This window comes from Schistocerca americana, chromosome 10, assembly GCF_021461395.2.
Source record: "Schistocerca americana isolate TAMUIC-IGC-003095 chromosome 10, iqSchAmer2.1, whole genome shotgun sequence".
Classification (NCBI taxonomy): Eukaryota; Metazoa; Arthropoda; class Insecta; order Orthoptera; family Acrididae; genus Schistocerca; species Schistocerca americana.
The window spans coordinates 81,098,313-81,113,944 of record NC_060128.1 but is presented as its reverse complement, the minus strand read 5'-3'; the positions used below and the strand labels follow the sequence as shown (position 1 = coordinate 81,113,944).

Here is a 15,632-nt window from a genome sequence, read left to right as displayed (position 1 = left end):
CAATGAGGTGTTTTAAATGCTGGAAGTTCGGGCACATGTCATCTCACTGTACTTCCAGCATCACGTGTCGGGATTGTGGACGTCCTTCGTATCCTGATACTCCATGTGCCCCGCCTCCTATCTGTGTTAACTGCGGAGAACACCATTCCCCCTGCTCGCCGGACTGTAGGATATTCCAGAAAGAAAGGAAGATAATGGAATATAAGACCCTGGACCGCCTGACCTACCCCGAGGCTAAACGGAAGAATGAGCGGCTCCATCATGTGGCAATGACGTCGACCTACGCCGCTGCTGCAACGACGGTTCTCCCGTCATCACGAATCGGCTCTAAGATCGGTCAGCATCCACCAGCCCCCTTGCTTGTGGGGGGCACTTCACAACCTGTTGCTCCTGCTCCATCTACTTCAGGAGCAACACCCCCCCCAACAATCGGGGACATCAGTTCCCCCTTCCCAGCCGGAGAAGCGTAAGACTTCTTCGGCTACTCTCGCAAGGAAGGGGTCCCTTGGGGACCTCCCTTTGCAAGTTCCGACCAGCGGCACAGCAGACACCCGCAAGTGGCTCAAACAACCACCAGTCCCTGGTCGTAGGGCCTCACGGTCGTCGTCCATCCCTGAGGCTGACCCTGTGAAGCCCTCCACGCCTGAACCACCGAAGGCACAACGAGGGAAACAGAAACAGAAGAACGTCCCCAAGAATACCGACATTGCGGTGGCACCCGTCCCGCCGCTTCCTATGAGCTCTGCGCCTGAGGACGAGGTGGAGATTCTGGCGTCCGCTGAGGACCTCGATCTCGCCGGTCCCTCAGACGCCATGCATAGCACTAGCACAGGTGCTCAATCGGAGGCAGCAGGTGACCCAACGGCGTAATCTGCCTTCCCAGTCCCGTCACGCCTTTCTCAGCCATGGACAAAACCATCCTCCTGTGGAACTGCAGCGGTTTCTTCCACCATCTAGCTGAGCTCCACCAACTTATCAGCCTTCATCCTTTCCTCTGCATTGCTCTGCAGGAAACTTGGTTTCCAGCAATTCGCACCCCCGCCCTCCGTGGCTATCGGGGTTGTTATAAGAACCGAGCAGCTTATGAAAGGGTGTCTGGTGGCGTCTGCATCTATGTCCTTAACTCTCTCCACAGCGAGTCTGTCCCTCTATAAACAGCTTTAGAGGCTGTCGCTGTTAGGGTGTGGACACCACAGGCTATTACCGTCTGCAGTCTTTACCTTCCACCGGATGGTGATGTCGCGCTGCATGTCCTGGCTGCACTGATAGCCCAATTGCCACCACCTTTCTTGTTACTGGGCGACTTCAACGCCCATAACCCTCTGTGGGGTGGGTCAGTGGCAACAGGTCGAGGCGCCATCATTGAGCATTTATTGGCACAGCTCGATCTTTCACTTCTAAATGATGGTTCCTTCACACACTTCAGTGTGGCGCATGGCACGTACTCCGCCATCGACCTTTCTATCTGTAGCCCTCGCCTCTTACCGTCTGTCCAATGGAGTGTGCATGACGACTTGTGTGGCAGTGACCACTTTCCGATCCTTCTGGCACTGCCACCATGTCACTCTTCTGGGCGCCCCAGCAGATGGGCTATGAATAAGGCTGACTGGGACTTGTTTTCCTCCACTGGCGCTATCGCTCCTCTCTCTAGTGATGCCATTGATGCGGTGGTTCAATCGGTCACCACCGGCATCGTTACTGCCGCCGACTCTGCCATTCCCCGTTCTTCTGGGTCCCCTCGGCGGTGGGCTGTGCCTTGGTGGTCGCCTGAGATCGCTGAAGCGATTAAAGATCGCCGGCGTGCGCTCCAGCGTCACAAGCGACATCCCTCCATAGACCACCTTATCGGCTTCAAACGGCTGCTTGCGCGGGCCCGCCTCCTTATCCGCCAAGGCAAGAAGGAGTGCTGGGAGCGGTATGTGTCCACCATTGGCCTCCATGTCACTCCATCGCAGGTCTGGGCCAAGATTCGACGCGTCTTCGGCTATCGGACCCCCATTGGCGTCCCTGCGCTCTCCCTGAATGGAGCAGTTTGTACTGACTCTGACGTCATTGCAAACCGCTTAGCAGAGCGTTTCGCTATGAGTTCCGCTTCTGCGAATTACCCCCAGGCCTTCCGCTCCATTAAAGAGCGGATGGAACGTCGGAGCCTTTCTTTTCGCACCCACCATTCTGAATCCTACAATGCTCCATTCAGTGAGTGGGAATTTCACAGTGCCCTTGCCGCTTGCCCTGATACCGCTCCCGGGCCAGATAGCATCCACTGTCAGATGCTGAAACACCTTTCAGTGGACTGCAAGCGACGCCTCCTCAACCTTTACAACCGTCTCTGGGTCGAGGGTGAGTTTCCGTCGCAATGGCGGGAAAGCATTGTCATCCCCGTTTTGAAACCGGGCAAGAGCCCTTTGGAGGTGGACAGCTACCGCCCCATTAGCCTCACCAACGTTCTTTGCAAGCTTCTCGAACGGATGGTGACCCGGCGCTTGACTTGGGTACTTGAGTCTCGGAGCCTTCTGGCTCTGTCTCAGGGTGGGTTCCGTAAAGGCCACTCCGCCGCCGACAATCTGGTGAGCCTGGAGTCGGCCATCCGTACTGCCTTTGCCCGCCGTCAGCACCTGGCCGCTGTCTTTTTCGACATGCGGAAGGCGTACAATATGACATGGCGTCATCACATCCTTTCTACGCTTCATGGATGGGGTCTTCGGGGCCCTCTGCCGATCTTTATCCGCAATTTCCTGTCGTATCATACCTTCTGCGTGCAAGTCGCAGCCTCATATAGTTCCTCCCACGTCCAGGAGACCGGCGTGCCACAGGGTTCTGTTTTAAGTGTCTGCCTGTTTTTAATAGCCATTAACGGGCTTGCTGTGGCCGTGGGAAATTCTGTCTCCACTTCCCTGTATGCTGACGACTTCTGCCTTTACTACAGCTCTACTGGCATTCCAGCTGTCGAACGTCAGTTACAGGGTGCTATCCGCAAGGCGCAGTCTTGGGCTGTAGCTCATGGGTTCCAGTTTTCGGCAGCCAAGACCTGCGTAATGCATTTCTGCCGGCGAAGTACTGTCCACCCGGAGCTGCGGCTTTATCTTGCCGGCGAACTTCTTTCAGTGGTGGAATCTCACAGGTTTTTGGGGGTGGTTTTCGATGCCCGGTTGACTTAAACAGGCGTGTTGGTGGCATCTAAACACTCTGAGATGCTTGAGCCCCACCCGCTGGGGCGCCGACCGATCTACCCTGTTGCGGCTCTACCAGGCGTTAATCCAGTCCCGTGTGGATTATGGGAGCCTGGCTTATGGCTCAGCATCCCCATCTGCGTTGCGGGTGCTGGACCCAATTCTCCACAGCGGGATACGCCTTGCCACTGGTGCTTTCCGCACCATCCCTGTGGACAGCATACTAGTGGAGGCTGGTGTCCCTCCACTGCAGTTACGACGCCAACAATTACTGGCTGCTTATGCTGTCCATGTTTTTAGCTTGCCCGGGCATCCGAATTACCGTGTCCTGTTCCTGCAGTCAGTCGTCCATCTGCCAGAACGTCGGCCCCGGTCGGGTTGTCCGATCGCCGTACGCGTCAAAGAGCTCCTCTCTAGGCTTGGGTTTTTCCCTGTTCCACCTCCTTTCTGGGCACCTCTGCGCACGCCCCCGTGGTGTGTGCCTCGCCCTTGCCTTCGGCTCGACTTGGCACAGGGCCCAAAGGACTCAGTCCCTCCAGAGGCCTTCCGCCGCCGCTTTTATTCCATCCTGGCCACGTATCAGGGCTCTGGCATTGTTTACACTGACGGCTCGATGGTTGCTGGTCGAGTCGGTTATGCGCTCACTCTAGGGGACCATTCCGAACAATGTTCCTTGCCGGCTGGCTGCAGCGTTTACACTGCTGAGCTGGTCGCCATCTTTCGAGCTCTAGAGTATATCCGCTCCTGCTCAGGTGAGTCCTTCGTGATCTGTAGCGATTCCCTGAGTGGTTTACGAGCTCTCGACCAGTGTTTTCCTCATTCTCGTCTGGTGATGGCTATCCATGAGTCCCCGGCATACTCTTGCACGTCACGGCCGCTCTGTGGTCTTTGTGTGGACCCCAGGCCATGTTGGGATACCCGGCAATGAGAATGTTAACCGCCTGGCGAAAGAGGCCACCAGTCAACCACCTCTGGAGATTGGCCTCCCGGCGACTGATTTGCGGGCAATCTTACGCCGCAAAGTTTTCGATTTCTGGGACACTGACTGGCGCAACCTGCCCATGCCAAACAAACTCCTTCGTATCAAGGAGACGACGACTGTTTGGCGGTCATCCATGTGAGCCACCCGCAGGTACTCAATCGTCCTTTGTCGGCTCCGGATTGGCCACACCCGACTGACGCACAGTTATTTACTGTGTCGTGAGGATCCACTTCTTTGTCGTTGTGGGGTGTCCTTGACGGTGTTCCATATTCTGTTGGAGTGCGCCCTTTTAACTGTGCTCAGGCAGACTTTTGTGCTGCCTGATACGCTCCCTGCGCTTTTAACTGATGACTCTACCATAGCGGACTTAGTTTTGTGTTTTATTCGGACAGGGGGATTTTATCGCTTAATGTAAATGTGTTTGTTTTTTGTGTTGATTCTGGCCTATGGCCTACGATTTTAGTCTGCTTTTTTAATGCGTTTCTCGGTGGTTGACTTTTCGCTTTTTTCTCTATGGTTGGCGAACCACCATCACACTTGGTGTGATTTTAATTTGTTTTGTCTGTTCTTTGTCGGAGTATCTCTTGTCCTGTGTCGGCTGCCGTCTTTCCTGTTGTTCGTTTTTATTCTCTTTGGGTGGTTTTAATTTTTTTTGGAAAAAGGGACCGATGACCGTCGCAGTCTGGTCCCTTTAATCCCACAAACCAACCAACCAACCGAATGTCTTAATTATGCTGTGGTGATACTGGAAACTGTGGAGGAAGAAACGTATGCTGCAGTAATGCACTTTTGTGATGAGACAACCTTCTGCATAATTAGCAGAGTTAACTGGCACAACATTTGGATGTGGGAAACAGAAGAAAGGGTTGTGTGTAATAGAAATCAGTATGACTCACCAAAGGTGTTCTGTACAGTGTTGGTACAAAAACATTGCTGTCAATTTTTCTTCATTGAGTTAAGTAACCTTTTTAACAAACATTTGCCTGGACATACTTGAGCAATGGCTGATATCTCAGTGTGGTACAGATTCAACAAATTACATCCTTCTGCATGATGTAGCACCTGCAGATTGGGGTATGGAAGTTTGCATGTTTATAATAGACATCTTCCAAACAATTGGGTTGGTTGTACTGAATTTGATGACACAGTCATCTTCAAATAATGACATCCGTGGATTTCTTTTTATGTTTTATGGGATAGACCTTGTGTTTGTCCCTCCTGTGCAAAAAAACTGTTCGAGAACTCTGAATGCATAGTTCTCAAGTGGTCATGTTGCTGACACCACCTGTACTTCATTCATTTTGAATTGCCCTATATATGCTTACTTTGTTAATATTCAGATACTAAATAATTTTGTATTTCCCAGCATAAGAACTGTGAAATTCACTACCACAGTATTACAAATAAAAATAATGTATGTATATACTGTCCGTAGTTCAGAATGGGCTTATATGTTCTTTTGCAAAAGAAAAGTGCACCTTATTAGATACTCCTTCCCTAATTTATTGGAATGTCGGGTTTCACAGATGTAAACTCTGCTTAACTTATAAGTTTGTGTTAAACCTATAGCTGTTTTGTCAATAAATAGACAGGTGATAGTGTTTTGTCAAAAAGTTACGTTTATGCTTTGATGAAATATTATATAAAAACAGGAGGAGGGTAGTAGAAGAGGGGCAAACTGTGGCCTTTATCATAATTGGCCTATAGAGTGGGCGGATGAAAATATGGGAACACCAAAAACACAACACATTAACATGCCTAATACAGTATAGGAAAACGTCGGTATTCAAAAACAGTTTCCAGTCGTCTCGGAATGTATACGCAAAGGTCCCGTATGGTTTTCAAGAGAATCTTGTACCATTCTACCTGCAAAATAGTGCTGTTACTGGTAATGATGATGGGGGCAAAAGTGATTCTGGACTTTTATCTCCAAAGTAGACCACAAGGGCTCAATAATATTTAGATCTGATGATTGTGGTGGTCAGAGATGAAGTAAAAATTCATCTTCTCATGCTCACAAAACCATTCCTGAAAGATACAAGCTCTGTGAACAGGGGTTGTGTCGTCTTTGAACACAGTATCACTTGTGGGGAATAAACATTGAACCATGAAATGAAATGCACCTTATCAGCCAGAATGGTCACATACTGCATGGCAGTAATGCAACCTTGCAGAGAGTACACATGTCGCCCATGGATTACCATGATATGACTGCCAAAGTTGTCAGTGAACTCCTGCCATATTTCACTCTTGGGACATAAACTTGGCCAGAAGTTGGAAACAGTGTGAAACAAACTCATTCACCCAAATGGCATTCTTCCATAGTCTAGCTTCCTTGGGCTCAGCACCACATTTTCCTGTTAAGAGGCAGTTGCATCATTGATGAGTGGTATTGGAATTCCAGCTTACCCTGCTGCTGGGTTGACCTCCCTTGATGTTGTTTTGATGATGACAGGTTTCATAAGTGCACCATTCAGTTGCACGGTGACTTTTGCCACTTTTGTCCTCTTTATCTTTTCATCACAATCCTCTTCAATGTCTGTCACAATCACTCAACACACACTTTCATCTGTGTTGCGACTTAGCAGATGATATTCTTCCATTTTCCCCGTATGTGACACGAATCTTCGAAACAGTGCCTCTTGAAACATCAAACACTTCAGCAGTCTTGGTTATGGGATCACCCACCATATGAGCACCAACAGAATGCCCACATTTGAATTCACTTAGCTCCAACATAATGAACACGACATTGTTCTGACCATGACGGACACTTGCAATGTATTGAGGACATTACGCAAGTTTTATTTGAGGTCATATATAACAGCACAACCATCTGGGTTGACTAGCATCTGCATTTATGTTCAGACATGTTTCTTGTGATATATCCATATTTTGACTAATCCCTGTATAGTAGTAATTCCCATACCTATCAGTATGGGTGGACTAGCAATTGTCGCAATTTGTTGTTATAGTGCGTGTCATTTACGACGGCGGCCAAGTTTAGGTTTGTTCTGCGCATCTGACGTCACAAAACACAGCCAACCAATGAACAGAGAAAGACGTTGCCAGAGCTCGACTGCAGTGCAGACCACGGATGAGTGGCTTCAGTTTTAGAAACGTTCAGTCATAAATAAAGTAATTGAACAAAAGCAATGTCTTGATAGCAGACTTTATTTTGTAGAAAGTTTGGAAAAAGCATTCTTTATACCAATTGCTTCATATTCTATTAATTAATTAAACCAAACAAGCAATAAGCCTCCTAATTCAGGTGATAGCAAGGAAAGGTGTTTGTATCATTCTCACGAACCGCTTTTTCGCAATAAAGAACAGCAGTAACTGTTTATTTTCTATTGTACTTCGATGAAATGTGAATAATTCATAGTCATACCAACAGTGTTGCTAAGCGAAAGATTCTGAGTTCAAACCTTGTTCGGTGGTGACTATTTTGTTTATTTAAAAGCAATATCGAAGTCTCTTACTTCATGAATTTTATTCGTTTGAATGCAGTTTTTTGAAATTTCTAGTTCTTTGTCTCTTCATTATAATCATAATAAGTTTTTGGTTTTTCTAATTTTGTCCTCCAATATTTCTTTTCACAGCAATTAAAAACAATCAAAATGCGCACATACAATATTCATGTTATCTGTTTTGTTTGTATATCTTCTCTTCTGCAGTCGCTGTTTTACTATTCATGTTGAAATATATTCTTTGCGACAGTATTAAAAGTATTATTTAGAGCAGAATTTCGGCTCGTACGTTGCCGAGCTACTTGATTGTCTGACGCAATTTTTTCCTTCGCTGCTTTGCCAACATCATCATATTCAATGTTTTCGTCAACTCATCTATGTTTTGGCAAGTATTTGCTGTCCGTTGTGACAAACACAAATTTTTTGCGCACTGCACCTCACTGACAATATATTTTAGTTTCTGTTTTATTACATCCACAATTCAGTTTTGTGTACATCGCCAATTTTATTTTAATCAGAACTTTTTAGAAAAAAGCGAAATGACTCTGGTATAAATAAAACTTTTATTACAGTTGCGAAAGATGAAATATTTCTCAATATTACATACGACACCTATCTGGTACTTAAATTAAATAATATATTGTTATACAGTAAATTTTATGTGAAATTTAGGTATATTGTCCACATATCATTCTCAACATTGTGGCAACTAAAATCGACCATACGGAAAGTATACGCTATGGACTTTTACGTCTGCAAACTCTTCAAAATTTCGTGCAATGGTTTACGACATTTAATGCTGCACAATAACTGCATTGAACATCGAAACAAAATTAAGTCAATTATGGGAGGAAGGTATCAGTCAAAAAGATGTATAAAAATCAAATTTTTGGGCCAAATAGTTTTTATGAAATCGAATGATAAGTGTGTCAAAGCAGTCGGAACACCATGTGTCAGCACAGGCGAGCAGTGCAGTGATGACAAAATCGCGTGGAATGCGGGGAGCACGTCTCTGTAGCAGCAAAGGGTTAGTGCGACCGTGGTGGCTTTACTTCATAAGCTGTGCGCTCCCCCCTAAACGTAAGTTTGCGAACTATACTATACTATGGCGCAGCTTCTCTTGGCGTGTGCGTCGTTTGCAACTGGCAACGGAGCAATCTCCCGCCTCTGGGCGGGCATGCGCGAGCCCCCAAGATAAAAGAATTCAACTATAGTATACTTTTGCAGCAGTAACTGCTTCTCCCTGTTAATGTATGTCTCGATTATTTCCATATCCCTGATGGGCCTCTTTCGTGACAGAATTTACAGAAATCAAAACGCGAGTGAGTGAATTAGTGAGTACTATGTTTCTTGTATGAGACAAGAGACTGTTTTAAGCGAGCTTCCTTCTGCTCTGCAGGAAGAATGCCAAAGGGCGACTCGAGCAGAAGACAGAGTTGCGCTGGGATCTGCGTACCCACTGCTGAGGGGCGTACCTGCCGGTGCTGTCGTCATGAGGGAGGAGCTAGAGAAGCTCGTCAAGGAACGTGGGCTCAATGAGGTGTGGCCCGCCTCGGGTCAAGGTAACGCAACCTAACTGTGTGGTGCATTTGTTCTGTATCTGCTCCTCTTGTTACACACATACTAAACTTGAACTGTCTTATCTGAATGGAAACTTTAGAAGGGTTTATTTCCAGAAGTAGATGTTGACTCTGACTGTAATTTATTGTATCTGAACTGAAGAAATAACAGTTAAGAAACCAGTTACAGAGATGGGACCTGGATAAATTAAAAGGGTCATAGGTTGTTGGGATATCATCAAAAATAACAAAGCTTTGAAAATGTAATGTAATTGTTTTTGTGTAGTCTTCAGTCCAGAGACTGGTTTGATGCAGCTCTCCATGTTACTCTATCCTGTGCAAGCTTCTTCATCTCCCAGTACCTACTGCAACCTACATCCTTCTGAATCTGTTTAGTGTATTCATCTCTTTGTCTTCCTCTTTGAATTTTACCCTCCATGCTGCCCTCCAATACTAAATTAGTGATCCCTGGATGCCTCAGATTATGTCCTACCAACCGATCCCTTCTTCTAGTCAAGTTGTGCCACAAATTTCTCTTCTCCCCAATTCTATTTAATACCCCCTCATTAGTTATATGATCTACCCATCTAACCTTCAGCATTCTTCTGTAGCGCCACATTTCGAAAGCTTCTATTTTCTTCTTGTCTAAACTATTTATTGTCCATGTTTCACTTCCATACATGGCTACACTCCATACAAATACTTTCAGAAAAGACTTCCTGACACTTAAATCTATACTCGGTGTTAACAAATTTCTCTTCTTCAGAAACGCTTTCCTTGCCATTGCCACTCTACATTTGATATCGTCTCTACTTCGAGCATTATCAGTTATTTTGCTCCCCAAATAGCAAAACACATTTACTACTTTTAAGTGTCTCATTCCCTAATCTAATTCCCTCAGCATCGCTCGAGTTAACTCGACTACATTCCATTATCCTCATTTTGCTTTTGTTGATGTTCATCATATATCCTCCGTTAAAGACACTGTCCATTCCCTTCAACTGCTCTTCCAAGTCCTTTGCTGCCTCTGACAGAATTACAATGTCATCGGCGAACCTGAAAGTTTTTATTTCTTCTCCATGGATTTTAATATCTACTCTGAACTTTTCTTTTGTTTCCTTTATTGCTTGCCCAATATACAGATAGAATAACATCGGGGAGAGGCTACAACCCTGTCTCACTCCCTTCCCAACCACTGCTTCCCTTTCATGTCCCTCGACTCTTATAACTGCCATCTGGTTTCTGTACAAATTGTAAATAGCCTTTCGCTCCCTGTATTTTACTCCTGCCACCCTCAGAATTTGAAAGAGAGTATTCCAGTCAACATTGTCAAAAGGTTTCTCTCAGTCTACAAATGCTAGAAATGTAGGTTTGTCTTTCCATAATCTATTTTCTAAGATAAGTTGTAGGGTCAGTATTGCCTCACGTTTTTCAACATTTCTATGGAATCCAAACTGATCTTCCCCGAGGTCGGCTTCTACCAGTTTTTCGATTCGTCTGTAAAGAATTCGTGTTGGTATTTTGCAGCCGTGGCTTATTAAACTGATAGTATGATAATTTTCACATCTATCAACACCAGCTTTCTTTGGCATTGGAATTAGTATATTCTTCTTGAAGTCTGAGGGTATTTTGTCTGTCTCATACATCTTGCTCACTAGATGGTAGAGTTTTGTTAGGTCTGGCTCTCCCATTGGCTGTCAGTAGTTCTAGTCGAATGTTGTCTACTCTTGGGCCTTGTTTCAACTTAGGTGTTTCAGTGCTCTGTCAAACTCTTCACGCAGTATCATATCTCCCATTTCATCTTCATCTACATTCCAATGTAATTAAATAGATAAAAAATCTATTCACCAAGCAGTGTTGTCCCCTACAATCAGGCTTTCCTTCTCATCCCATCTGGTAAACCTCCCCTGACCCAGCTTTTTTGGCAACCTTACCAAATTATCTCTATTTCCTAAACTGCACCAGTCATTTTCCTCCACCCCTCTTCTTTCCCCTTCAGCCCTCCTGCCAGAAGGGGGAGCCAATAATTTTGAAAGCTTGCAAATTTAAATATGTTGTCTGTACATGTGTATTCTCTGCTTCCGCAGGTGAGTAGTTTTTTTTATCTATCCATCTAAGTTATAGGTTGTTGAGAGTTTCATAGGGAGCATTTGGTACTGATTGACGGAAACTGGAATGAAATACAAAGTGAACAGGCAGCATTGAGAAATGAAATAGAGAAGGCAGTACAGGATCAAGTAGGCAAAAAGACAAGGCCAAGTACAGAAATCCTATGATAAAAAATACACTCCTGGAAATTGAAATAAGAACACCGTGAATTCATTGTCCCAGGAAGGGGAAACTTTATTGACACATTCCTGGGGTCAGATACATCACATGATCACACTGACAGAACCACAGGCACATAGACACAGGCAACAGAGCATGCACAATGTCGGCACTAGTACAGTGTATATCCACCTTTCGCAGCAATGCAGGCTGCTATTCTCCCATGGAGACGATCGTAGAGATGCTGGATGTAGTCCTGTGGAACGGCTTGCCATGCCATTTCCACCTGGCGCCTCAGTTGGACCAGCGTTCGTGCTGGACGTGCAGACCGCGTGAGACGACGCTTCATCCAGTCCCAAACATGCTCAATGGGGGACAGATCCGGAGATCTTGCTGGCCAGGGTAGTTGACTTACACCTTCTAGAGCACGTTGGGTGGCACGGGATACATGCGGACGTGCATTGTCCTGTTGGAACAGCAAGTTCCCTTGCCGGTCTAGGAATGGTAGAACGATGGGTTCGATGACGGTTTGGATGTACCGTGCACTATTCAGTGTCCCCTCGACGATCACCAGTGGTGTACGGCCAGTGTAGGAGATCGCTCCCCACACCATGATGCCGGGTGTTGGCCCTGTGTGCCTCGGTCGTATGCAGTCCTGATTGTGGCGCTCACCTGCACGGAGCCAAACACGCATACGACCATCATTGGCACCAAGGCAGAAGCGACTCTCATCGCTGAAGACGACACGTCTCCATTCGTCCCTCCATTCACGCCTGTCGCGAGACCACTGGAGGCGGGCTGCACGATGTTGGGGCGTGAGCGGAAGACGGCCTAACGGTGTGCAGGACCGTAGCCCAGCTTCATGGAGACGGTTGCGAATGGTCCTCGCCGATACCCCAGGAGCAACAGTGTCCCTAATTTGCTGGGAAGTGGCGGTGCGGTCCCCTACGGCACTGCGTAGGATCCTACGGTCTTGGCGTGCATCCGTGCGTCGCTGCGGTCCGGTCCCAGGTCGACGGGCACGTGCACCTTCCGCCGGCCACTGGCGACAGCATCGATGTACTGTGGAGACCTCACGCCCCACGTGTTGAGCAATTCAGCGGTACGTCCACCCGGCCTCCCGCATGTCCACTATACGCCCTCGCTCAAAGTCCGTCAACTGCACATACGGTTCACGTCCACGCTGTCGCGGCATGCTACCAGTGTTAAAGACTGCGATGGAGCTCCGTATGCCACGGCAAACTGGCTGACACTGACGGCGGCGGTGCACAAATGCTGCGCAGCTAGCGCCATTTGACGGCCAACACCGCGGTTCCTGGTGTGTCCGCTGTGCCGTGCGTGTGGTCATTGCTTGTACAGCCCTCTCGCAGTGTCCGTAGCAAGTATGGTGGGTCTGACACACCGGTGTCAATGTGTTCTTTTTTCCATTTCCAGGAGTGTAAAAGGCCATGTACAGAAATCCTATGATCAATATTTTATTTTTAAGTTTGTTGAATAAGGGAGAAATATAAAAGTATTGCAAATGAAGCAGGTAGAAGGGAACACAGACATCTAGGAAATGAGTTTGGTACATAGTAGCAAAACAGGAGTGGCTAGAGGACAAATGCAAAGCTGCATGCTTGGCATGCCTGGCTAGGAGAAAGGTCGGTGTCACCTGTAGGAAAATCAGGGACAGACGATCAGCTTTGCGAATGCTAGGGACTGAAATGCGAAGCCAATGCTGAGCAAAGAAGGGAAAGGTGGCAGGAGTTAGACAATACAGTGGGAAAGAACTAGAAGACAATTCTATAGAAAGGGAAGAGAAAGTAAATGAAGAAGAGATGGTAGCTGAGATACTGTACAAAGAACTTGGCAGAGCACTGAAACATGTAAATTGAAACTAGGCCTCTGCAGTGGATGCCTTTCCTTCAGAATGATTGAGGTCTGTGGGAGAGCCAGTCATGATAATACAGTATACCTAATACTCAAGACGTGAGGCAAGCGAAATACCCTCAGATTTCAAGTAGAATTAATAATCTCAGTTCCAAATCAGGCAGATGTTGACAGGCGTGAATGTTGCTCCAAAATCAGTTTAACAAGTTGCAAAATACTACTATGAATTATTTTCAAATAATGGAGAAACTGTCAGAAGCCAACCCCAGGGAAGGGCAGTTTGGGTTCCAGAGAAATTTGGGCGTATGTGAGGCAATAATGTCACTACTACTTATCATGAAAGAAAGACTGAAGAAATGCAAACCTACATTTGTAGCCTTAGTAGGAGAGGGAAAACACTGGAGGTGAAAGGGTATCTACAGAACCCAGGCTGCAGTTACAACAGTTACAAGAGATTAAAGGGAAGCAGTGATTGAGAATGGAGAGAGATGGTTTTGGCTCATTCTGCACATTGAGCAAGTAGTAAAGGAAACCAAGGAGAAATTTGGAAATGTTTTAAAATTCAGGTAGAAGAAATAATAACTTTGAGGTTTGCTGATGACATTGTAACCCTAGCACAGACAGCAAGGATGTGGAGAAGCCCGAGAGCAGTGGGTAGTGTCTTGTAAGATGTTATAAGAGGAACTTAAAAAAAGTGAAACAAGGATTATGTGACATAGCTATATTAAATGAGGAATTAAAGCAGGAAATGAGATATGAAAAATAATTGGTGACTTTTGCTATATGGGTAGTAAAATAACTGATGATTTGTGAAAATGAAGAGGATATAAAATTCATATTGTCAGTAGCGACAAAAGCATTTCTGGGAAGAGAATTTTGTTTACATTGGATGTAAATTTGTGTGCTAGGAAGCCTTTTCTGAAAAAATTTGTCTGGAGTGTAGCCATACATAGAAATTAAGCACTGAAAACCACACAGTTGAGCGCCCCACAGACCAAAGTAAAATTAAATGTGCACAATAAACAGTACGAGAAAGAAGAGAATAGAAGCTTTTGAGATGTGATGCTGCAGAAAAATAGTGAGGATTAGGTGGGTAGAACAAATAACTAATGAAATGATGACTGAATCTAATTGTTTAGAAAAGAGATCTGTGACACAAGAGACAAAAATTATGGAGGAAGACCAAAACTTGAAATATAGCTTGGAAGTTCAAGTGGATCTAGGGTCAATAGTCATACAAAGATGAAGAGGCTTACACAGAATAGACAGAAGTTAAGAGCTGTGTTAAACTGGTCTTCAGATTGAAACCACAATGACAATAATATCATATCATCATTTGTGTGTTGATCTACATTATTTTATTATATATCTTGATGGAAATTGGAAATTTGTGGTAAGTTCCTGTGGGACCAAACTGCTGAGGTCATCTGCCCCTAAGCTTACACACTACTTAATCTAACTTACACTAAGGACAACACACACACACACACACACACACACACACACACACACACACACACCCATGCCCGAGGGAGGACTCGAACCTCCGACAGGGGAAGCCGCGCAAACCGTGATGACGAGGCGCCTCAGACTGTATGGCTACCCTGTGTTAGTATCTTGATGCTTGGGAATTTCACAGGTAGTTTAATTTAGTGTGTGTGCGTTGATTTGTGCTTCATGTACCTGTAAGGTGCTTTGTTTTATTTTTAATTACGTAACATGAATGTTAAGATTAAGGGTTAAGCTGTTTGCTGCGAACGAGCTGTAAGCTTCTTCCATTACGCATCTTGCTGTATCTGGTACGGATGTGTTATGGCTATTCATTTGTATACTTGCATTAGTAGCAAACATCGCACTTTTGGAAGAGTCCTTCTAAATCCCTAGTAAGTTTTAAAAAAATATTATTATTAACACGGGAATGACATACACTTACAAAGGAATATGTTTTGCTGCCCAGATGAGTATTATGATTATTGACTCAAATCAAAATATTTTGTAAATACCTGTTGTAGAGTTGATATGGCAGTCTTCAATGAATCTGAATTGCAATTTTAAATCTGGAACTTGTGTTACAGCACCAGCACCTGCTGACTTTGTGAGTAACGTGCTGAATATCTTGGAGCGGTACCACGACCTGGTGATTGATGCGTTCCTGGGTGACAGCTCGTTTACTGCCGCCCTGGATCGAGCCGTGTCACGTGTCGTCAACCACCGCCTGCAGGTAATGTCGTGTGGCTGCTTCCCACTATATGGAACATACATTCTTCTCTGAAACAGAACACTTATGATAAGAAAGTGAAATAAAATGCGT

The 15,632-nt window shown here is 45.7% G+C and overlaps 1 protein-coding gene across 2 annotated transcripts in view; it reads left to right on the top strand.

Moving 5' to 3' along the window:
* LOC124552486 (cullin-2-like) overlaps window positions 1-15,632 on the top strand; it is a 155,310-nt gene that overhangs the window by 76,727 nt on the left and 62,951 nt on the right. For both annotated transcript variants that reach the window (XM_047126766.1, XM_047126767.1), the window contains 2 exons: window positions 9,022-9,184; window positions 15,397-15,542. In XM_047126766.1, the coding sequence (XP_046982722.1) occupies window positions 9,022-9,184; window positions 15,397-15,542 (309 nt within the window). The remainder of the gene's footprint in view (window positions 1-9,021; window positions 9,185-15,396; window positions 15,543-15,632) is intronic.